Below are 23,084 nucleotides of genomic sequence, written 5' to 3' on the forward strand. Positions count from 1 at the left end.
GTGGGAAAGGAAAACATTAAAGGTTTGTGCTAGGTTCTTGTAGCAGGAAATAGGAGATAGTATACTAAGACTTTAAACTCCATAAGCTGTTCTGAGCTCTGGCAGATTGTTAGGGATGATATTAAGGTTGGAACATCTTTGATCTGTAATGGGAGGCCATCACTGAACAGGGAGAAATCCCCTGTGGTGTACAGGAAAAGGAAAATTGAGGGTCTGTCACTGGGAAAATCTTGAAGGCTAAAACTTAGGCATAGTTTTAAAGAGGCAGTCTGACCTCTTTAAAAGAAAACTTCCTTTTCTGAAGTCTGGTAACATTTGCAAGCTGAGCTTTCAGAAAGACATTTTCTTCTGTCACTTACATGCTGAGGCCCTTGGAGTTTGTAGAGTCAAATTCTGCCTTTAGGGTAGAGATTTTCTTGGCATTTTGTGGGTCTCAATAACATGCCCATACTTAAGGACATGCAATACAAACTCTGCAGAATTCCAAGTAGGTGGCAAACTTCCAGAAGCCCCAGCTTTTCACAATTCCTTGACTATGAACTAACTTCCTGACCATGTAAGTTATTAACACTGGAAAAAAAAAAAAATCTAGGTACACAGCTGGTGTCCTGGAGAAATGGACATTTGCTGCGAATAAGGACAATCTACTGCTACATTAATGACCAAGTGTTCCTGCCAGCTACATGCTGTCATGGGCTTTTTTTGTTTGTGTTTTTAATAATTTTCACTGGAGTAATGAATGGTTTTAAAACTGCTCAACAAATCCCCCCCAAAAAGGGAGCTGGCATTCCAAACCAGAGAGCTCATGTTGAAACGCTGAGGCTCTAGCCCTCCCAACCAGTTGAAGAAGTATTTGTCACCTTGGTCAGCCAAAGGTCACTCTCGGGAATATCAATCAAATGAAAACCAATGTGGGTAAGAAATTGAAGTTGCAACACTCTGCAAAAAAATGCAAAGAGAAATAAGGCATGCAGGGCTGGTCTCCAGCAGGGGTTTTGACATCAGGACGGCAGGATGCTCCAGCATGTGGAGGTCTGGACAATCATACCAGAGACCTGCGTTTGTGCTGAAACTCCATAGCTGCTGCATTGTGATGTTAGAAACCCATCCCTTCTCTGTGCCCCTCTTTACCTTTTATCTGCCGTCTTTTTTTAAGGACAGAAATTCTTCAGAGCAGCATGTGACAGTTACCATGTGTCCTACCACACCGAGTCCTGAGCCATACTGGAAATCCCAGGTGCTGCCTGCCAGGGTGAAATACCCTCATATGCACAAGCTCTAAATGTGATCTTTAAAGGTGATGACCACACTGTGGAGAATGACAAGTTGTGTCAGTTGGTCGAGAAGGGGATTCTTCATTATGAACAGCAAAAGCTGGGAAATAGCCTCTTTTAGCTGGGCCTAGAGGAGTGCCAAATCTCTCTTCCTACTGCACTGGAGAGTTACAGTATATACTTACCTGTTAACAGTCCCTGAGGAAAAAACAAACACCAAAACAGAGAAAAAGCTGAATTCCTGCCAGACAGGTTGCTGAGGCCCCTTGTGGGCATGAAGTTTAGTCTAGTGGTCTTCACTTTGCCTCTTGCTACTGTTGTGCAGAAGATGCTGAATTCAAAAAGGAGTCCTTGTCTTGGTAGTGTAGGTCTCCAACAACACCATGTCTCCTGAGCCAGAGCTCCTAGAATTAACACCCTGCTTAAATGACAGAGAAAGACCTATCTATGAAACTTGCAGCAGGTGTACTCAGTTCTTAAATGAGCTTATCTGGGGAAAAGAGGGACTAAAATACAACATAGACAAGAACTATATGTGACCACTTATATGCTATTTGTTTGTTTTGTCTTTGTAGATGATAGTCCTACTCCACCAGCACCATTTGATCACCGGATTGTCTCAGCCAGAAGGGTGGGGATCAACAGTTATTATAATGTCAACAAGAATGAAATCTTGGGAGGGTAAGTCAGGCGAACCAAATCAACATGGAAAGAAAGGCACAAATTTACAGCCAAGCACCCCAGGAGGTGAATGGAAGCAACATGCCTCACTAGAGCCGAAGTCATGAAAGTCTAAGCTCTAACAGTTCTTTAGAGAGGGATGAAAACAGGAGGCTGTACTGTGTGAGAGAATTTTGGCTTAAGGTTTGGCACCAGCAGACTTGGCTTGTGTTTGATATTGTTCTAGGTCAGCCAGCTGCCCTCAGGCTTTATGACAGGGCTCCTAGGATGCTGTAATACTTTACCCCACATCGCAGACAGCAGGACGTAGATACAAGTTGTAACCTTCTTTCTCTTGGTGGCTCCCATCCCTGAGAACACATGCTAATCTGACTGGCCATGTAATTACTTGATCTCTCATACTGACATTGTATAGGAGAGACTGATTTTGTCACTTTTTATGGGAGCATGGTCTTGAGTAAGACTTTGTTTCATCATGAAATCACAACCCTCTCTTGGAGGAGAATGGTGAGATGGAGAGGGGAAGATTGTGCACACAAGTGAGTTATTATCCCTACAATGTGTTGACTTCCCTGGGATTAGTCATCGCATGTTATGAGGTGAGTATAGTGAATCATACAAGTGAGATAATATCAGCTAGAACAGTGTATGCTTTTGGTTTTACTAAATGAGTAGTAGCAAGTCTAATCTACACAACAAAATAGCAGCGATAGAACAACTGAAATGGAACCAAGTAGGCAGAGGATAATTTCTGTTGTTTATAATCTAGTTTTCATGCAGGGCTGACACCATACCACTGGATGATTTCTTTTTTCTCATTTTTTACCTAGAGGGCGATTTGGTCAAGTGCACAAATGTGAAGAGAAAGCAACAGGTCTCAAGCTAGCGGCCAAAATTATAAAAGCCAAAGGTCCTAAACAGAAGGTTGGTAGACTGTAATACTAGTCTTTTGTTACCCAATATATCCCACAGTGTTGTTCAGCTATGCAACGGACCGTGGTCAAGTGGCTCAAAAGCCATCACACTCATAGGACCTGCTGGATTACCATTGGCTCTAGTTCTGTTTCCCTTCTGCTCCAGAACGTCTACTAACCTATGAAAGTCCTCTTTTGGGGTTTTATCTTTCTTTTTTCCCTTTTCCTTTTAATCTTAATTTTTCTGACTTTCTTTTCAGCTCTTCGTGTTTCTTTGGCTTTGCTTTTTTCACTTTCTGCTATTAATTCTGTTAGTGTTTTGTTTAATGGTAAAAACATTTGCCAGGCCTGTGACATAGCATATTCCTCCTGAGCACACTGTAGCCTTTGTTGCAATGCCTTGATGTGACTGTGAGGAATGCCAGTAAAAGGCATGATCTGTGCTTCTGAAATCAGCACAAATACAGATAAGAAGAATTAGTCTGGCCTGTTTTGCAAACCTCACAGCCATCTGGGACTTGCTTTCACAGGAAAGATGTGCATAGTGTCCTTTGTGTGTTGGTAGTCTCACCAATGGCATTCAGGTGTGGGATTCATCTCAACTAACTGGGGTTGCTAAGGTATAGCTGTAGTGAAGCTGATCACCAAGAATCCCCATATAGTCAATGGAGACAGATTGACACCACTAGAGAATGATTCAGCCCATCCTAAACTGCATGTCTAAAATAGTTGTGTAATAGAGGTATCGATCTTTCTCCCCTCACTGCAAAGGGAGGTTTTGAGGACTTTTATGGATTTTTCTTACACAGCTTGAGTTTATATACCTACAGGTATACAAGCCCTATTCTGCTTCTGTCTTTTCTTTACATTCTTGTGAACCCGTCACTTGTCCATGTGGGCTCTCCCCTGCCTTCTCCATCTAAATAGCTTATTACTGAAGCATTCCCTCACCTGAGCTTTGAATTCAGCCTAGTAGCTCCTATAACCTTCACATCTAGCACTGCAGGAACAATCAGAGTAAACTCTGGGTTTGGTTGCTGTGAGTGAAAACATGAAGATAACAGAGATGTCTGGTTCAAACTATGTCCTGTTTCATGTAGCTTTCTTGGAGAAAAGGCTTCTGAAACAATACCCAACACTCTTTACAGGATGAAGTAAAGAATGAAATCAGTGTCATGAACCAGCTGAATCATGTGAACCTCATCCAGTTATATGATGCCTTTGAATCAAAAAATGACATTGTCCTAGTCATGGAATAGTAAGTGTGTTCTTTTCTTTCCCTTTTTTGTCTTTACCACTTTCACTAGAATTTTCCATTTCCTTCTTATTTTGTCCTGAAATTTGAAATAGAGCTTCTTACAGGTGGAAAGAACATATGAAAGATGTTCTCAGGAATGCAAAAAAAAAAAAAAAAAGGAATTTGAAAGTTTTTCCATGCAGCTATTATGCATCTTTTCCAGTGATGTGTCACATTCCTGGTGCTGTAAAGCCACTGCTCTATTTGAAAACAGAGCTATGTTATATATCTTCTCTTTGTTTTCATATTTTAATTTGTGTCAAATAAGAAACAGACCTCTCAGAGGTCTGCCTTCTGTGAGGCAAACAAGAAGACATCTTACACTGAAGAGGAGCCAGTTGTAGGTGTTGTGCCTAATCCTTATACTGGGTGCCTGAATGGACAAGCCTGGTTTTTGTTTTTGTTTTTTTGTGCTGGGTTTTAAGGCTAATTAGGCACAAAATAGGTTCCTTAAAGTCAAGTTAAGGAGATGTTGTATAAGGAAGCCAAAAATGGTATAACTGAAACACTGAAAGGCATAATAGAAGGCTCAAAGTTACATGAGTTTGTCTATTCTGGACATTCTCAGACAGTCCTCTGAATTTGGTCTACATGGTAAAGTAGATGTCTGTGTAGTAAATGTCTGTGTAGCTATGAATGGGTAAGATGGAGGCATTCTAAAATGTGAAAAGAAATTAAGAGTAATTTTTGTTGACTTTAGACAGTTTAAAACTGAAATTTTGGATCACATGCTTCTGAGGGAGGAGACTGCAGATTTAAATGCAGATCCTCCAACATATTGTCTTGGTTTTCCATGTGACTTTAATTTCACTGGTACAAATTGATGACTCAAGACAGCATAAGGTTCAGATTTCAAGATTTTGTACTTATCAGTGGATGGGAGACTGGACTCTCAGACCTTGAAGAAGTTCAGGCCAGTATGCATCGGAACCCAGTACCTGGAAAGTTCAGATCAGGGTACAATGTCATATTGTAGACCCACCCTACTGAATTTGACTGTGAATGATTAAAATAGTCAACAGTATAGGTTCTGTGTTACTCTAACTGCATGGGATTGAATTTGGACTTCGTCACCACATTATTGTCTTTCTCTCATCAGTGTGGAAGGAGGAGAGTTATTTGACCGGATTATTGATGAAAACTACAATTTGACAGAGATGGATACCATTGCATTCATAAAACAAATCTGCGAGGGAATTCAGTACATGCACCAAATGTACATTCTTCATTTGGATCTCAAGGTAGAGAATCGAGATGTATGTTTTTTGTAATGACGGCTGTTGAAATTCTTGTTCTTAATGGTAGACCATACAGCTTAGCAGATTCCCATGGCAGAAACAACAATGAGCCTTATTCTGCTTTCCTCAGACCAATACATATTTACTTTAACCACAGAGAGATCAGTTAAATTACTAAAGGAATAAGTAAATTAGATGAAAATTGTGTTCATATGCCATCAAGCTTCACAGTGCTTGATTTTACAGAAAGCCAGCAGCTGATCACAAATACCTTGCTATTCTCAATTTTGATATTTGGATCTCAGGATATTGTGCAAATATTATTTAGTTCAACTGCACAAGATCTCTATTTTACACATCAGCCATGGGGTAGCAATTATCCCCATCTTTTACCATGGAGGAACCAATGCATTAGTGAGTGGAACTAAATTCAATGGTCATTCAAGATCAGTGGAAGCCCTGCACATCTTTCTGAGGACTACCTTGCACTGTTGTGGTCATGAAAAAACATCAATAGATAGCCACCTTAAGGGAAAACACATTAAAAGGTCCTTGCTAAAATTGAAGAAACAAAAATAGTCAGTGGATGTTGTAACAAATATGGCACATTTATGTTGGTCTAGGCAATAGTTTCTAGTGCAGCTGAAAGCCCAGAGAAGGGTGGCAGATTCTCTGCCACGTACTTGCTTAGTTATCTGGACTATTCAACTATATACACAAAAAGTTGCCTCACTTCTTTTTAGAAACAAATCCATCAACTGCACATTCTTACTGTGTTTGACTGCTAATGTTTAGCTGTCACCACTTAGAAACCATTTGTTGTAAAGCTATTTTTCATTAGACCGTAGATTTGAGGTGGCTCTTTCTCCCTTAACTCAAGTTTTTTATCAAATGATAGACGTGTTTCTTACTTCTGCTTCATGCAGGAATAAAACAGGATGATGTCTTTAGTTTTATGAGTGGCTATACAGTTTCCTAGCGATCCCTGAAATTTGCAACAAAGCAAAACGAAACAAAAAATGCACAAGACAGTTTTCTCTTTGGTGAGATTTTTATTATGGCTGCTATTTTTGGCTTGTAATAACTGAGTTAATATTGTACATCTTTAATGTTGTTAGAATATAGATTATTGCAGTGGTTAAGCAAATGACCAAATGCCTGGTGGGACCTGCTTCAGTTGCTAATCAATGACCAGGCTCACTTTTTCTTTATAAACATCCAGTTACCTAGAAACCTGTCAAGAAGAAGCTTGCATGGTTCTTTGGGACACATTAATTATTTCTTGGAGGTGGCACAGTTTTAATATGAGGTCAAAGTGCTGACAAAAAGATACATATACAATCCAAGAAATTCTTCCTAGAGACCTCTTTTCATGTACTTGCCAGCTATGGCTTCTTCCTTCTGTTTTGCTTGTTCATAGATTGCTGTCAGTAGCAGATGAGTTTGGGGAAGAAAGCTTGAAACTGAAAGAAAATAATCCTGACCATAATCACCCTAGATCTCAGAAACTATGGACATATGGTGTTTAAAAGCCCTATGGTGTTTGAAAGTCCTGCATGTAAAATGAATTAGTAATGCTGACAAAGGTTAACTAATGTTTTAAGTGTTGAGGGCTGTTTTGTTTCAAAGGGGAATCAATGAGCAACAGGACAGAGCAGCTATAAAACTGTTGGCAGTGAATATAAGACACTATTTTAAGTATTTATGTTTCAAAGACAATTGGCCAAATTCTGTTCTCTGTCCCTTCTGTATGAATATGGAGTAGTTCTAGGAAGTCAGTGGATTCATGCCAGGGAAGTGAAGAACAGCATTTGACCTTGTGGAAATCTAAAGGGATTTAACCTGTGAATCCTACCTTTCACTGAAATATCTGAGAAAAGCATAAAGTTGATGTGAGTGGCTTAATGTATGGGTGTTCAATCAAACAGTTACTGCCAGAACATTTGTGAACTCCTAACTTAAAGCTGTAAAATAAACTTCAAAGCCCAACTTTTTTTCTCCCCCCCCCCATTTTTTTTTTTTTTTTAATTAGTGTCAGCTTATTAAGGTATGTAAAATAACAAAGCCAGCATCCTGAAACCCCATTTGGAAGTCTGTATTCTTTGTCCCCCTTCCCCTAATGGGTTCTTTATCTGAACTGCTGTTCTATGTCAAATTGAAAAGCCAAGAAGAAAAAGTAGTTGCAAGGCACAGAGCACGTGCCTCCAACTGCTGTGTGATGCTATAGCAGAGGCAGTACCCACACAGAGAAATCTGAACAAGGAGGAAAGCAAAAGGTGCTTAGTGTTTTTTCTCCCTACAGTTTGATAAAAGCCCTGTTTTTTGTCCTCGTTTCTCATGGAAGTGTTTCTTGGTTTCTCTTGGCAGCCTGAGAATATCCTGTGCGTGAACCGAGCAGCAAATCAAATAAAAATCATTGATTTTGGACTAGCAAGAAGGTAGGTGCATGTGTTCCTGCTAATCATAAATTAATTAGGAAACAATGAAAAGAAAGTATCATGTCTCTACAATGACATATGAGATACAAAATTGTCTCCTACTGTTCTTTGGACAAATTTAATGTGGCTCTTTTACCCAGGGATATATTTTATTAAGGAATGCTCGGACCTGAGTAAAAAAATATTTATTCTGAAGCCTTTTTTCCAGTAAAAGGTCGAAAGGGGGCCGATTCTGACTGAACATGCACAGAAGTAGATTGGAACAGCTAAAATGGACAAAACCAGTGGTGCATCTTATCTGGTCTCTTGTCTCCTATGTTAGGAGATTCTTCAAAAGAATGTAAGAGACCATCAAAGACTGTTACAATATATCTTATGCTATATCACTTTCTAGTTTAATTAGATACCATAATCTCAGTGGAGGATTTACTGGTAGAAAATTCTGTAGCTATGGTATGGAGAAGCCCCAAAAGGATGATAACGGCTGCTCTGAGGGGTCCTTGAAATATGTCTTTCTTTGCATAGCAGTTGGGTTTTGCCCTGAAGCATGTAAACTTTTTTTATTCTCTATATGGATATACTTATTTTTACATTGTACCTCTGTGTGTCCTTGTTTTCCTACTGAATTTCCTGTATGCTTCTGAAATCCCTCTAAGTGCTAAACAATTTATGATTCAACTTCAGTTAGAGCTATACTTGATATTGGCTGTTAATGTTTCCATTTCCTAGATATAAACCCAGGGAAAAACTTCGAGTTAACTTTGGGACTCCAGAATTTCTTGCTCCTGAAGTTGTGAATTATGAGTTTGTCTCCTTTCCTACAGACATGTGGAGCGTAGGAGTCATTGCTTACATGCTGTAAGTGTGATTCAGTCTCTGCTTTGTAAGGTATTTCTAGGTTGAACTGTGTCAGTCATCCAAATTTGTTGTTATACTGGAAGGCTGACAAAATCTGTATGCAAAATAGAAAATGTAGGCTTCTTTCCAAATTCTGTATTCAGTAATCTCTCCCCTTTTCCAGGCACCATGAACTTTTCTGTTTTGTTTCATTGCACATTTCTCAGGAGTGTTTGAGCATCACATTTTCAGAATAAGGTAGACTGCTTGGTATAATAAGTTACCAGTCAGTACGTGCAAGAGTGGTCAGAGGTCTAGTGACTATGACCTACCATGAAAGACAGTAATGCTTGGTTTGTTAAAGAAATGTGATTATTTAAACACATAAACAGGAGAGAGAATGGGAATGGTCTGGAGACTTTCTTAGCCAGTAACATGGGCAAGGATGCAAGATGGGCAGGAGTGACAGAACAGTCATAGGTGGCACATAGGAGATCATGTATAGGACGGGAAAAAGACAGGAGGATTTAACATATTTCTTTTTACTTTAGCCTCAGTGGATTGTCTCCTTTTTTGGGTGATGATGACAATGAGACCCTCAACAATATCCTGTCCTGTAGCTGGGATTTTGAAGATGAGGAATTTCGAGATGTTTCTGATCAGGCCAAAGATTTCATCTCAAAGCTTCTCATCAAGGAAAAATGGTATATAATCTTTCTATCTTTGAAATGTCTATTCCATGCCATCATGTCACAGCTGGATTACTTGTGCTGTTCCACTGCAGAACTACCATGGCTTATCCAAGTTTTTCATGTCCACATGGAATATTATAATGCCAATTCATTGATGTTATTCTTTGTGTCCATAAAATGCTCTGAAGTTACCTGAATGCATTTCTGCTGTGAAGCAAATCTTACTTATTTCATAGGTTAGCTGTCATCTGGCATAATGTCCTGAAATGATGGTGTTGCATGATGGCAGAACACATGGCCTGTAGGAGATAATTGTTGAATTGTAAGATTCTGAGAAAAAAAACACTTAATAGTATTTTGGTTTTCCTTCAGCTGGAGAATAAGTGCAACTGCTGCCTTAAAACACCCTTGGTTAACAGACCACAAGCTCCACTACAGACTCCAGGTCCCTACATTTAAATATTCTTGTGCGTTGTTGATCTGCTATTGCCTTCCTGTGTTGTCACATCACTATTTGCTTTGACATTTTTCTTAACTGTTATGAGGTTTCCTTGCTGCTGCCTTTCTTACCACTGTGAGGTACATGTGTTCCCTTGCTTTTTTCAGCTGTTACAATTTGCATGCTCACACTTGCTCATGAGTTCTTGCACATCTGGGAGGAAATACAAGATCATGCAATTGCTGTGTAGTGCTGAGTGGATCCATGTGGATCCATTTGGACCAGTACTATTCAATATATTCATCAATGACTTGGATGAGGGAACAAAGTGCACTGTCAGTAAGTTTGCTGATGACACCAAGCTGGGAGGAGTGGCTGACATGCCAGAAGGCTGTGCTGCCATCCAGCGAGACCTGGACAGGCTGGAGAGTTGGGCGGGGAAAAAATTAATGAAATACATCAAGGGCAAGTATAGAGTCTTGCATCTGGGCAGGAACAACCCCAGGTTCCAGTATAAGTTGGGGAATGACCTATTAGAGAGCAGCGTAGGGGGAAGGGACCTGGGGGTCCTGGTGGACAGCAGGATGACCATGAGCCAGCACTGTGCCCTTGTGGCCAGGAAGGCCAATGGTACCTGGGGTGTATTAGAACGGGGGTGCTTAGTAGTTCGAGAGAGGTTCTCCTTCCCCTCTACTCTGCCCTGGTGAGACCACATCTGGAATATTGTGTCCAGTTCTGGGCCCCTCAGTTCCAGAAGGACAGGGAACTGCTGGAGAGAGTCCAGTGCCCGGCAACAAAGATGATCAAGGGAGTGGAGCTTCTCCCTTATGAGGAAAGGCTGAGGGAGCTGGGTCTCTTTAGCTTGGAGAAGAGAAGACTGAGGGGTGACCTTATTAATGCCTATAAATATGTAAAGGGTGAGTGTCACGAGAATGGAGCCAGGCTCTTCTCGGTGACAACCAGTGATAGGACAAGGGGCAATGGGTATAAACTGAAACACAGGAGGTTCCACTTAAATATGAGAAGAAAGTTCTTCACAGTGAGGGAGACAGAACACTGGAACAGGCTGCCCAGGGGGGTTGTGGAGTCTCCTTCTCTGGAGACATTCAAAACCCACCTGTGTAACCTCACCTAGGTGTTCCTGCTCTGGCAGGGGGATTGGACTAGATGATCTTTTGAGGTCCCTTCCAATCCCTAACATTCTGTGATTTCTTAGCAAAATGAGACTATTTACAAAATGAGCACTGAACTGACATATGAAAAGAGTTTGCCAGCTGGAGGTGATTCTACTTCCTGCTTTGAAAGCCCTTTCAGACTCTCCTGAAGTTTCCCATGAGTGCTGTTAGATTTCATCCCACTTCTTCCCAAGGGATGCCTTTCCCAACAGAGCTTGGAACCTCAGCCAGTGCATATCTTTGTACTTAACTACCTTCTTGCCCTTCAAGGATAGCTAGCTTAGTGACCAAGACAAAAGGAGGAGTTGTTTGTTCACACAAACAAATCAGCTGGGCTGAGCTGGGGGATCAGCAAGATTTTAAACCATTTTGATTATGCCTCTGTTAAGGAGTCAGTGAGTTTGGAAGATTCACACTGTTGATGAGCTTGCTATTGGTTCATTCTAAGTGAGCCCACTCTGTTGTTCAGTGGTTCATGAGGGCATAATTTTGAGCAGGTTTCAGATTTTTTACAGTATTTTAAGTGCAACATTCTCTTCCTCCTTTGCAGGCAAAGCACATCTATGTTAAATAAAATGACTGCTGTGTTGCCTAGGATATATGTGTCAAGGTGCCTCTTTGAACTACATCCATAATTAAGAATTATGAGAACATATTATGAATTAACAAAATAATCTTATTAAAATAAAAGCAAAACTTACAATGATAATAAAGCAGTAGTAGCTCTGCTAATGAGGTGGTGTCAGTTCTGGGCAGGATGGACTGGGTAGTGTCCTGACAGCTCTGTCCTTGCAAGGTTTTCCTGTTATACAGTGTAAGGATAACAATAATTACTGTGAAATGGGAAACAATAACAATCAAATACATTATTATAATTTTAATTGAAATTTAGATTTCTTTATAATCTCCCAGAACAGCAATGCCCATGAGAATATTAGAAGATTTATAGGTGTGCATACAGAGTAAAATTAAGAGAGTTTGTCAAGGTTAAGTATCATTTTAGAGGGTTTCATTGGATACAGTTTGACTTCTTCAGTTGGAATCCAGTGAAGCTCTGATTCCTGCAACCTAGGGAACAGGCTCTCTTTTCCAAATGCTGCAAGAACACAGGCTGCTTACCTGCTGTGCTGCTTCTTATCACTAATTTTCTTCTGGGGAAACCCTACCTTAATAGAAACCTTACAACTGATGTTGCCCTTTGTAGCTCCTCCCCTAGTATTTTTTGTTTATACTTCTTGTGCTTGCAAAATAGCTTCACTAAACATGCTGATGTTGCATTGTTCTGCCATTACTTCAACTAGAGGTAAGATGTGACTGATCTTCAATTAATGCTCCAATAATAGCATCTTTCTTTTTTTTTCTTTTTCTGTTTTTCTTTTCCCCTAGAAGGCGGCTGAAAGTGACTGTACGTCCCAAGCACCCGCAGCTCAATAACCTCACTGAAAGAGCTGCCAAACAGAAGGTTTGTTTCAGGTCCCAAGTGTTTCTTCAGACATAAATACTGTAGCCCCTGTGGAAGGTATCAGTGGGCGGCCAAAAACCTTGTGTAGTCCAAGTGCACAGTCCAAACTGTATTCACCACCACCATCCTCGCTGTTGTCTGGAAAGCATTCAAAATGTAAACTGGCCCTATCACTTACACCAAGTCACAACAATGTGTAAAAAAAATCATATATATGAAACCATATGTGCTGCAAACCCTGGCCAATTTGGAGGGAATAGTTATGCTCCCACTGGCTCTTGTGGGGCAGGATTTCACCCAACAATTTTTCAGTGTTGAAAGTTTTCAGGTTTTCATGCTGTGGTTAGGAGTATGGTTTAAAAAGGGTAGAAATATGAAATGTAATTACTTTTTAGCAGAGGCACAGGCCAGACCCTCAGGGCAGCTCCACTAACTGAATGAAAGCAAGATGTCCCCAAAAAGAAGCTGCTCCACGCTTTTGAGGACCCAGTTCTGACAGGGCACTTCTCTACCCTTTTGACCTGTAGCAACCCAAACAATTTTGACTGAGCATCTCTTTCTGTCCTTTTTTTCTAGCTGCTTGTCTTTCCTCTTTCATTAACAAACACCTCGTTAGTGGTTCTCAGGCTGGCTTGGTTGCCTCCCCTCATTTTCGTTCCCTGGTCTTTGACCAAAGCTTGCTCAGTCACTTTGAAATCAGTCTACCTCAGGCAATACAGTATTTCCATAAACCAGTACACCAATTCCCATAGCCCCTTTTACCAGCTACCACAGAGGTTGGTGCCTCTACTGAAGGACCATGGGAACCACTCAAAGGTTCTGGGGACATCTCTGGGCACAACTCAGTGGAGAGTCAAGATGTGAATGAGGCTGAGAACACACACACTGTAAAACCACTTCTTTTTAGTCATGCATCATGAGTAACAACCAAGATGCCAAAATAAAAGTAGTCCACTTCTCACCACAAGCAAGATTTAATGCTATCATCATCCATCATCTGCTTGGTAGGGTAAGTGACTGGGTTTTGTTTGCCACAGTTTTTTTTCCAGAAACATGTAAAAGAGAGAGTATTGTGGGAGGCTGAAATTTTTGTTCTGTTTTGACTAAGTATGATTAGAACAGATTTTATACAGCATAGTGTAGTAACACAGAGGTTTGTGATTTTTAAATGAGCTATCTTGGAGACTTGTGTGCCTTTCCACGGCACAATGGAGGTCAGTGAGGGCTAAGGTACCATTATTATATTGTATTTACTCTCTGAAACCACATAACTTCCTGATATGGTAATGTCTGAGCATCAGCCTCTGTGGTGGGAATCCCATGGGAATTAATATCTCTTCCTGATCCTCAGTGTTCATCTTCAGTTCACTGGTGCTGGGACAAGTTACATGAAGCTTTTGGTCACTCACTTGTGTGCCTCAATGTAGCTGTTTTTTAAACAGGTTTTGCTGACCTATTAATATTATAGGACTGATGTTTTTATCTGTACTTCAAGCCAACAACTGCTCAGCAACCAAATGGTGAAAATTCTCCCTCTCTAATGCAGGAAGTACCATATTACACAATTTTCTATTACAACCAAGATCAACTTTGAGATAAATTGACTGTCCAACAGCAGTCAAAATTATTTTAAAATAAACTTTTTATAGTTTGGTAACATAGTAGCCTACCCATGATCTAACCTGCAGGAAAACCTGGTTTTGGCTTTTGCAGTGTTATTTCCTCTGTGTGTGTTTTTCTTTTTGGAGTTTGACTTTACTTAATGAGTGGATCTAAAGTCATAGCGGGGCTTTGTTTTTAAAGACTCCCTTTAGCTATTTTTATCAGGCAAGTAGTAGAGTTACCACATTTAACCCAAAATAATACACTCAAGTGCCAGTTGATTTAGACCTGGCATTATAAATGCTTGCAGTGGTAACACAAACAAATGGAGAAGTTTGCAGCATGCGTTTTCATGCTGTGATCTGTATGACAAGAGAGCCAAGATTGCAGAGTAGCTGCATTTCAAGAGAGACCTCCAGGACCATTTCTGCACTCAACAAAGAGGCCTTGTCTCTTTAATATGTATAAAACATGTCACAAATGAGGTGGCTGCAAGAACCCTTTGTAAGCAAGAACCTTCAGCACTGCTTTCTTTTCCTTATGCACAAACCACCATGTGGTTGTCCTAGAATGCCTAACCAAATAAAAAAGTATACTGCTGAATTAACTGGATTCTTGTTTTGTTTATTTTGCAGAAAAGCTGCTGTGTGGTTACTGCTGCTAAGAGATTTGAAAATATCAGCAGTCTTGGTGCTTTACCCCCCCACCATGACCGAGACTTCTACTAAATGGACCAACAGCATTTTAGCTGGAGGACGAGTCCCAGCATTGCTGAGCTGCTGCTTCTCTGTTCAGCTGTTGAAAGAAGGAAAGTGTTTCTCCAGGTTGCAGGAGGCTGTTTCTTCTGGAGCAACATGGTGTTCTCCATGTCTGGGAGTGCTACATTAGTGTGGATTCATAACAAACTTTTCTCTATCTTGTCTTACTTCCTCATTTACTTCTCAAAGGCTCCTTAGGGTTCAAATTATAAGGTTAAGTAGACTGTTTCTCATCTCAGCCCCAAAGGCAGTCTGTCGCTGTTATAGCTGTAGCCACGGTTGATTTGACACTGGAGTCAATTAAAAGAAAAAAAAAGGCAACCAATTTAAAGCTGCCTTATGTAGAAGTTTTGAAGTTTGCTTTTCCTGTCACACCAAAAATGACCTAAGGATTAGCTCAACCAAAGTTAAAGCCATTTTAATGTAACACCAGTGGAAGTGAGAAATGAGGCTTTCCTTGCATGTAGGTGAATTTTCTGCAACTGTGATATGATACATCTGAGGATTTTTTAGGCTGATGGATTACTGTTCACTTTAAATACACTTGGATTCATTAAATAAGAAAGAAAACAAGGCACCATTCACTTGTAGCCATGCAGACTCTGTTTTCCAAGATGCAAGTATAATTCAGAGTTATTTTAACAGAGGGTGATTTTATACCAGCTAATTTGTTTAATGCTAATAGGACTGATTAAAACCATTCGCAAGGAGGAGAGTCAGTCCTCTGCTCATTATAACCTCTGGTTACAGGGTTACAGGCCCAAATGCAAATCCTCTGTTTTTCTAAAGTTTTCTCATCTTGCACCCAAGCCTCTCTGATTCTTAACTAGGTGAAAAGGTGGGAGTCAGAACAGCTGTATTCTTTACCTGAGATTGTTTGAATGTGGCTCATCATTAGGCGAACATCTGAGTCTTAGTTGCCTAGGCTGTGAGGTTAAAATAATGAGACGACTTCCCTGCTGTACATGGCTTTCTGACTGCTTGGTTTCAGAACTACATAAAAGCAAAGTATAGTGAGTATTCTATTCAGTGATGCTGACATACTGCAGTGCCTTCAGATTTTTTTTGATTAATCTAGTTCTGATTGAACTACATATTAACATAGTTATGTCTATATATTTATCTATACATTTCATTTGTATTTATATTTAAATTATGTCTTTTTTTTTTAAAGGGGATCAACATAAAGAGAAAACAGTATTATTCATCACCACTCAATGAATTATTTTTCATACCTTTGTCCTTTCTGGATAGCGTTCATTTTGAAATAAAAGGGGCCCATTAGTGGAACATCATGGCCATGACATTCTCTACAGCCAGTTTGATCCAGTGTTTTAAAGCCCTTGCAGTCTATCTCTTGAGACTGCTCCTATAAATGAACAGGGCTTCTTACAGCTGTGAAATCTAAGAAATACTGATGTGTGGTACTAGTTGTTACAAATACATGAGACCCATTAGTACTATCACACAATGACTCACCATGTAACTATGATACCATGTAGAGTACTGCCACCTTCAAATCCTTATCTGTAGTCTTAACTAAAGTAAACTCTGACTAGCAGAAACTGAAGTTTCTCTGGGAAAAGACTAAGCAGTCTCAAAGCAAGAAAATGAACATATGACTTTTAGATAGAAACCAGGCTGCTTATTTTTAGTCACCTGTTTGCCTGTGCAAAATAAATAGAAAAGCTACCTTTCTGTTAGGGCTGGAGTTCCCACTCATTTTCTGACTGCCTTCAAGATATTGTAGCTTTTTTTTTTTTACAGTAAATAACTCAGTGATCAGACTAAAATGCAGCAGACTACTTTGGAATGACAGGATCTCATTATGCAGTTTAGTGCCAGTATTGGAGGATTGGGCTGGGGGTTTTGTTTTTCCTGTGGTAGATTTCACATGGATATGAATAAATTGCATGTCATTTTGAACCTTTTAGACTATACTAGAATAACAGTGTGACTACAGTTTTATCTGCTTTGTTGTTCAGTTGAATGAAGAGGATTTATCATTTTTGGATATATATACATCTGAGTAGTAATTAAGAGCTTAGTGCCATAAAGATCAGCCCTGTGTTAGAGTATATTGTGCTGAGTCAGCCAGAAGTCCTCCAGGAGCTGTAAGAGACCGTGGCCTCTGCTATGCACACCCACAGAGTTCATCTGTCAGAAGTGTCACACATGAGTTGATAGGGAAGGTGGAAAATCTTGACCCATCTCACAGGCTTTGGGAGGCTAGGTCCATTCAGAAGGCATGAGTTGAGGAGGAGGCACCTCACTAGCCCTTTGCTTGTGCAACAGGGCAATGTGTTAACATACTCAAGCAATTTAACTTTCATTCTTACTAACACAGACATTGATGGTCACACTCTTGATTCTTACCTGTAAACTGCCTCACTGTTTCATCCTGGAGCAGCTCCTGTAGTGAGGGATGAGGTTGAGGTGAGGACGGTTGGAGAAGGTTGGGCTGAGTGAATCTCTGCAATGACTGAAGGTGCCATTTGGTGTCCAGCAGGTGTCCAGCAAAGGAGGAGAAAATACCAACTGTACTTCTTGTTACTGCCCCATAGACTCTAGCTCTGCAGCACCAAGTCAAAAAGGAGGCTAACTACCGAGATCATTGTCGTTATTAAGGGTTAAAAAAAAAATTACACTGCTGTGTAATTATCACTGGTATATATAGCGGTGTGCTTAAGAAAAATGTCTCCAGAGATGTTCGTTTGTATCTTTTCTGGCTGTTGTAATTTTAATTAAATAATAACTTGACACAGCTAGCTTCCTTTTAGTGACTTTCTAATTCTGTCTCATTGCACTTTGAGCTGCATGATGGTGTGTGTGTGTGTGTGTGTGCAAGTTTGGTTTTGGTTCTGTTTTCCTTAAATATGTTCTGTAATGACTAATAGCTAGAGACTGCTATATTAAATTATTGTTTTGACACATCATTATTTATTTTCTACTAGTTAATAGTAGTAATTTGACTAGGTTCTAATAAGCATCTATATGAGTTTGCTTATCATAATTTTTGTTGTGCGTTGGTCTATGTGATTTCATTTGGAAACTGAATTACTGTGCTTGAGAGCAGGTTTGGGTGTGAAAGACACTGTATCAGCTGCTGTTACTCCATTTAGCTGTATACCCACAGACAGACAGGGGTGGCTGGAAGTACAAGAGCCATATAGAAACATCAGTCATGATGGAAGAGGTAAAGTGTCAAGATGCAGTATTTGGTCTGTGTACACCCACCTGACATGTAAAAATTAAAGGCTGAGTTGTGGGAACATAGTGATTTATACCAGGTGGTTATTTGACCCCCAGGTTTGCACACAGACTCCCTGCTGGACTACAAAAAGGCAGAGGGCTTTCTGCTCAGAAAGGCAGCTCTGGCAGTAATTTTATGTAGGGGCTGTCCTGCAGAAATGGTCTGCGGGAAGTCACTGGAAGTTGAAGGCAGTCTGACAGATTTTCCCAGGGCCTGGGATGTAGTTGTATCAGAAAAATATGACTTTACTTATGAGGCACTGAAAGACAACTATTACCTGGTGCTTGTAAGAATTAGGATGCTGTTATTCCCATTTCTATAGATGCAGCGGAGACATTCAGCTAGAGAAAATCTGAATATTTCGCCCAAGATACACTAGAGTAGTCTTACTTTAGCATCAGGATTAGAAGCAAATTAGTTTGGCTCAAGGTGGGACACTAGTAGCTTTCCAGCGCTTTTCCATGTTAAACATCCTGGAGGCTATGGAATGGGTAAAAACCTTTACTGCAGAAAGATGTCCATACTGCCATATCCATATTTGTGAACACCTGCAGCCAGTCACTCCCCTGACTACCCTCACAGCATAAGCAGTTGGCAGTCTGTGATAATCCACTCTGGAGACTACAACAGAAGCTACTCCTTAATTTATTTTTTCATGTTCCTTCTAAGGTCAGAAGCTGCATAAAGTCTAAGCTAAATTCTGTTATAACTTGATTCCAACCAGGAATAACTGCAGCTCCACAGAATTAAATACGGAGAGTACTTGGTCTACCTTTTGTGATATAAGTAGCACAGGAGCCTGGTTTAACACTCTTCCCTCACCCCCCCAGAAAAAAAAAAAAAAATCTACTTTGCCACAGCCTTGACCAGCAAAAATAAAAAGAACCTTAGTTTTTTATCAGTTAAGGAATCTCAATCAAGATACAGTTTTTCCACAGTGGTTAAATTGCTGCAGTAAGAGTCAAGGAAGGCATTTTAGCATCTTTGATTTAATGCTGACATTACAAATCACTGTCAGCCTCTTTCAGCAAAATGGCCCCCACCAGCAGAAGTTGTGAGAAAAGTAGGTGTTTGTCAGCTCTTCTCTGCTGATGGGGACCTGAAAACATCCCATTCTCTTCACCAGCCCACCAGTGAGCAGGGCAGTTCTTAGCTTGTGGACTTTCAACATGTAAGAATGATTGGAGTTTTGATCAGTGTCAAACCCACAGCAGTGATGAATAAGTGAGCACTGGTGCTCCAAACTCCTTCCAGGACGATGCCGCATCTTCACGTACTGCTTTTTTTGTCACTGATAGATACTTGTCCTTGTGTCTTGTGTGAATAAAACTAAACACTGCATGAATCCATTTAGGGACGTTAGACTGTTTCACCTTCCATGAAGGCTTGGTAGCTGAAAAACTGCCTACCTGTTTTGAGTCTTAGATGAATACTGGTAGAGATTATGATTTGTAAATACATTGTTTAGCTATCTATGTAGAGTTAATGATCACATGTTGGTGTGGCAGAACTAAAGTTTTTGTACCCCACAGCAACCTTTCTTAGATTTAGATGACAAGTGTGTGAGAACTAAATTATCAAGCACGTGGATTTTCATGTACCATATCCCTTTGACTTGCATATCTGGTTTTGTAGCTTAACTCATATATCTCTGGTATGTGTTCTTTTGTGAAAACCATGAAGCAACCTTGTAAAAAGATGAGGAATAAATGCTGATTTTGTTTACTCCAGGGTTTTTGTTTGCTGTATTTAATGTGCTCGTCATTTACACTAGTAATAGAAAGAAACATGGCCTTTTCCCCAACTGCTGTCTTTTAGATACATGAAGATAAAAAAAGAGTAATTTCCATTGAAACCAACATAGGTGAGTTGAAGATTCGCTCAGGCTCACAGCTTGTACTCACCCCTTGTAAGAAAGCCTCAGCTGTCTCTGCAGACAACTAGGACTTGAGGTGCTCTTGGCTGCAATCTTGCTGCAAGTCCTCAGACCAGGTCACTAGGGAGGAAAGAAGAGATTCCTGAAATTGGTCACTCAAAGGTCCTGGTGTCACTCTCTTCTCCCCAGATTGTCACACTTGAACTGTTGGCTTGTATTGCACTTGAACCTTACCCCATCTAGCAGTTCCCTGGGCTAATAAAACAGTCTGAAATCAGAAGGAATATTTATTGCAGAGTTAAATCAACCTTAAATTGGGCTGGCTAATGAAAAAATGAAGAACAGGAGCAAAAATTGAGAAAAATGTTACAGGATGAGAAAGCAGGAAGGAATCTCTGACTGGCACTGGCCTGTGTTCAGTAAGTAGCACTTTTTCTGAGTGATTTACCCACAACTTTGGGTGAAGCACTTGAGGCATTTACCGTGCTTGAGGAGCAACTTTGGCTTCTTACACTGGAAAGCTCCCATTTAATAGCAACCTGTATTTGAGAAGCCTGAGCTTTTCAGGTGTAAGATCTAAGTGTACAACAAGACACCCTCCTGATTAAGCCATAAGTTAAAACATAAGAGTTGCACTCATCCCCCAGGGAGCTCGATGCTTCTCACCAACTTGGAGCAAATCCATCACAGCCTGTCTGCCAGAGCTTGGGGGCTGGAGGATTCAAAGAGGCTGGCGAACAATTCTACAGCAGCCAAGCAGAGGACATGCAGCTGCTGCCTCTTCACACTCTTTCAAGACAACCCTGATACCACCCATCACTTCAGCAGCACTGCACTGGTGAGCCCAGGCACAGCCTCTTTCTTGGCCTCCTTCGTATGCAAGTAGGTGAGAGATCTCTCTTCCAAATTAGCACGCTGTTTAACCTCCACACAAAGGTTTTGTTTCCCCGTTCTCTTGAAAAGTGTGTTCTAGCAATCCCTAATGTTATAATCACTGGTAGCGACACTGCACTGCTGGAACATCGTGGTACCATACCCTCATCCTGAGCCTGTGTTCACGCTCCAGCACATGTGTGCACAGGGCCCGACTGAATACAGTTCGTCTCCAAAAACCTCAAGGGGTGAAACCCCAGAGTGGGTTTCTGTGCGTGACCAGACTGTATGCATTTGCTCTTCATTTGCCTTTCTGAAGCCAGTCGCTGTGTTTAGGCTTTCGGTGTCTGTGACCCTGGCATAGGAGGTTTTGTCCCGAAAATGTTAGAGTCTGTGCTTTATAGCTGATGAGGAAGACTTTGCCATAGTACCTCAGTCCTCTCAACAGCTCCTGCTAAATGCATGCTGCTGGTGAAAGTAAATGGGGCTAAAAAAACACTCAGCTCCCTGTATGTGTCTGTAAAGCAACTCCACACTTTTAAAATGTGTTCGCTAAGTTCATGTGGTTAAAAATATGTTGACTACAGGAAAAATATCCAACAAGGGACGTTCATAATTCTTCATTAATTAAGAGTCAACCCTTTTTCTCCCCCAATTATTTCAAACACCTGCTCACAGTAAATTTCTTTTGCAATTTTTTAATGCTCCTTTAATATTACCCAGAACTTGGAAACATATACTAAGCTTCCCTTATTTTTAATTATTTTCAAATTAATTTTACTTTTCTGAATATTTTCAGTGCTGCCCATTTGTTCAATAAAGCTGAATTTTAATTTTTTTTTTTTTTTTTTTTTTCTTAAAGGGCTCCTAAAGTTTCCAGAGACTGCTTTTATGGGGCGTTTTAATGAAAGCTTTTGGAAAGGGCCTGGAGATTTCCAAATTCCTCTCCTGAAGCCTCCTCATCCAAAAAGAAAAAAAAAAGAGGGGGGGAAGAAAAAAAGTCACTTCATCGGGGGTGACTCACATCTTGCATACAGCAGGTATTCATCTGGGAGCTAAGCCATCTTGTACTTGGAGTGCAGGCTGGCAATGTATAAGGGGTCGAGGGGTCAGACCCCCCTCAGCTGTGGGTGATTTCAGCGAGAAGCGAGGGTGCCTGGCCACAGGCAGAACCAAGCTCTCACAGCTCCAGGCTGTGCCATCCAAGGACCTGCTATTAATGTGAAGCTTGCAGAAAGCGAGGAGCACCTTTACCCTCTTTGGACCAGCTCCTAAATCAATGAAAGCCTTGGCAGGGAGTGCAGTGTGTGAGGGTCTGCCCCTACCACCGGCAGTGGGACTAACCCCAGAGGAGGCAGCACTGGAGGGTTTGCTGCATGAGTCAAGGTTTTCAGGCTCTTCTGGGTGCAGCAGGGCCACCACCCCCAGCAGCGCTGCTCCTGCACTGTGTCTGCCCTCAGGCTGCCAGCTTGCACCATTGCCACTGGGTGCACAATGACCGTCGTCACTGCCACCACAAAATCAGATGTGAAGCTACCTCCGGGGCACAACACACTGTTGTCCATTGTGGACACAAGGCTGTGAGGAAGGGAAGGTGAAAGTCATCTTTTCCAGAGCCATCTACTCCTCAATGGTTAATATAAATTCACCTGCCCTCTTTGCTTTAGTTGTCCAGTCCCTGTTTCATGAACTCTTATCTTTGGCTATGTCCATAACATATGTAGGTGTGACATCTAACCACTGAAAATAGGTCATGGCAAGTGACCTTGGTCCTCCAGGAACATGAGTACTTTCATGGAAAGGGTACCAAGACCCCCTGCTCTGGAGCTGAGACAACTCCTTGAACATATCAATCCCATTTCAGACTGTGTGGCTGGAGATGATTCAGAGACATGTGGCAGGTTCTTGCCCCATTAAAATGTGGTGGCCTCGGTGTGATAACTGAGCTTTCCCACTGCAGTGCTGTGTCACCTGCCACTTGTTACCCATCTCCTTCTTCAGGAGGTTCATAATGGGTTTGTGATCCCTCACCAGCAAAGCTCACTTCATGGGTAAGACTTGAGTAAGCCAAACCACCAGAGTACTGAAAGAAACTATATAACTGGCACTGACATTTGCTACGCTTCTTCATTTTGCTTTCAGCTTGGTTTTCATGCTATGGTTTATTAGTGCAGACTTAAGAAAAATCCATTGTGAGGAGCTTCTATCTACTTTGTTCTTAATTTCTGCAGATGCCCACATTTCAGGGACTTGAGGAAGCTTTCTAATTGCAGGA

The 23,084-nt window shown here is 40.9% G+C and overlaps 1 protein-coding gene across 3 annotated transcripts in view; it reads left to right on the forward strand.

The window, feature by feature from the left end:
- MYLK4 (myosin light chain kinase family member 4) overlaps positions 1 to 19,790 on the forward strand; it is a 34,962-nt gene extending 15,172 nt beyond the window's left edge. For 2 of the 3 annotated variants that reach the window (XM_082044161.1, XM_082044162.1), the window contains 10 exons: positions 1,850 to 1,955; positions 2,786 to 2,879; positions 4,018 to 4,127; positions 5,266 to 5,407; positions 7,772 to 7,842; positions 8,572 to 8,700; positions 9,231 to 9,383; positions 9,744 to 9,816; positions 12,372 to 12,447; positions 14,685 to 19,790. In XM_082044161.1, the coding sequence (XP_081900287.1) occupies positions 1,850 to 1,955; positions 2,786 to 2,879; positions 4,018 to 4,127; positions 5,266 to 5,407; positions 7,772 to 7,842; positions 8,572 to 8,700; positions 9,231 to 9,383; positions 9,744 to 9,816; positions 12,372 to 12,419 (926 nt within the window). In that variant the 3' untranslated portion in view covers positions 12,420 to 12,447; positions 14,685 to 19,790. The remainder of the gene's footprint in view (positions 1 to 1,849; positions 1,956 to 2,785; positions 2,880 to 4,017; positions 4,128 to 5,265; positions 5,408 to 7,771; positions 7,843 to 8,571; positions 8,701 to 9,230; positions 9,384 to 9,743; positions 9,817 to 12,371; positions 12,448 to 14,684) is intronic. The other variant, XM_082044163.1, reaches the window with a different exon arrangement.
- Positions 19,791 to 23,084: the final 3,294 nt, after the last annotated feature.

This window comes from Streptopelia decaocto (genome assembly GCF_964273445.1).
Source record: "Streptopelia decaocto genome assembly, chromosome: 2".
In the NCBI taxonomy this organism is placed as follows: domain Eukaryota; kingdom Metazoa; phylum Chordata; class Aves; order Columbiformes; family Columbidae; genus Streptopelia; species Streptopelia decaocto.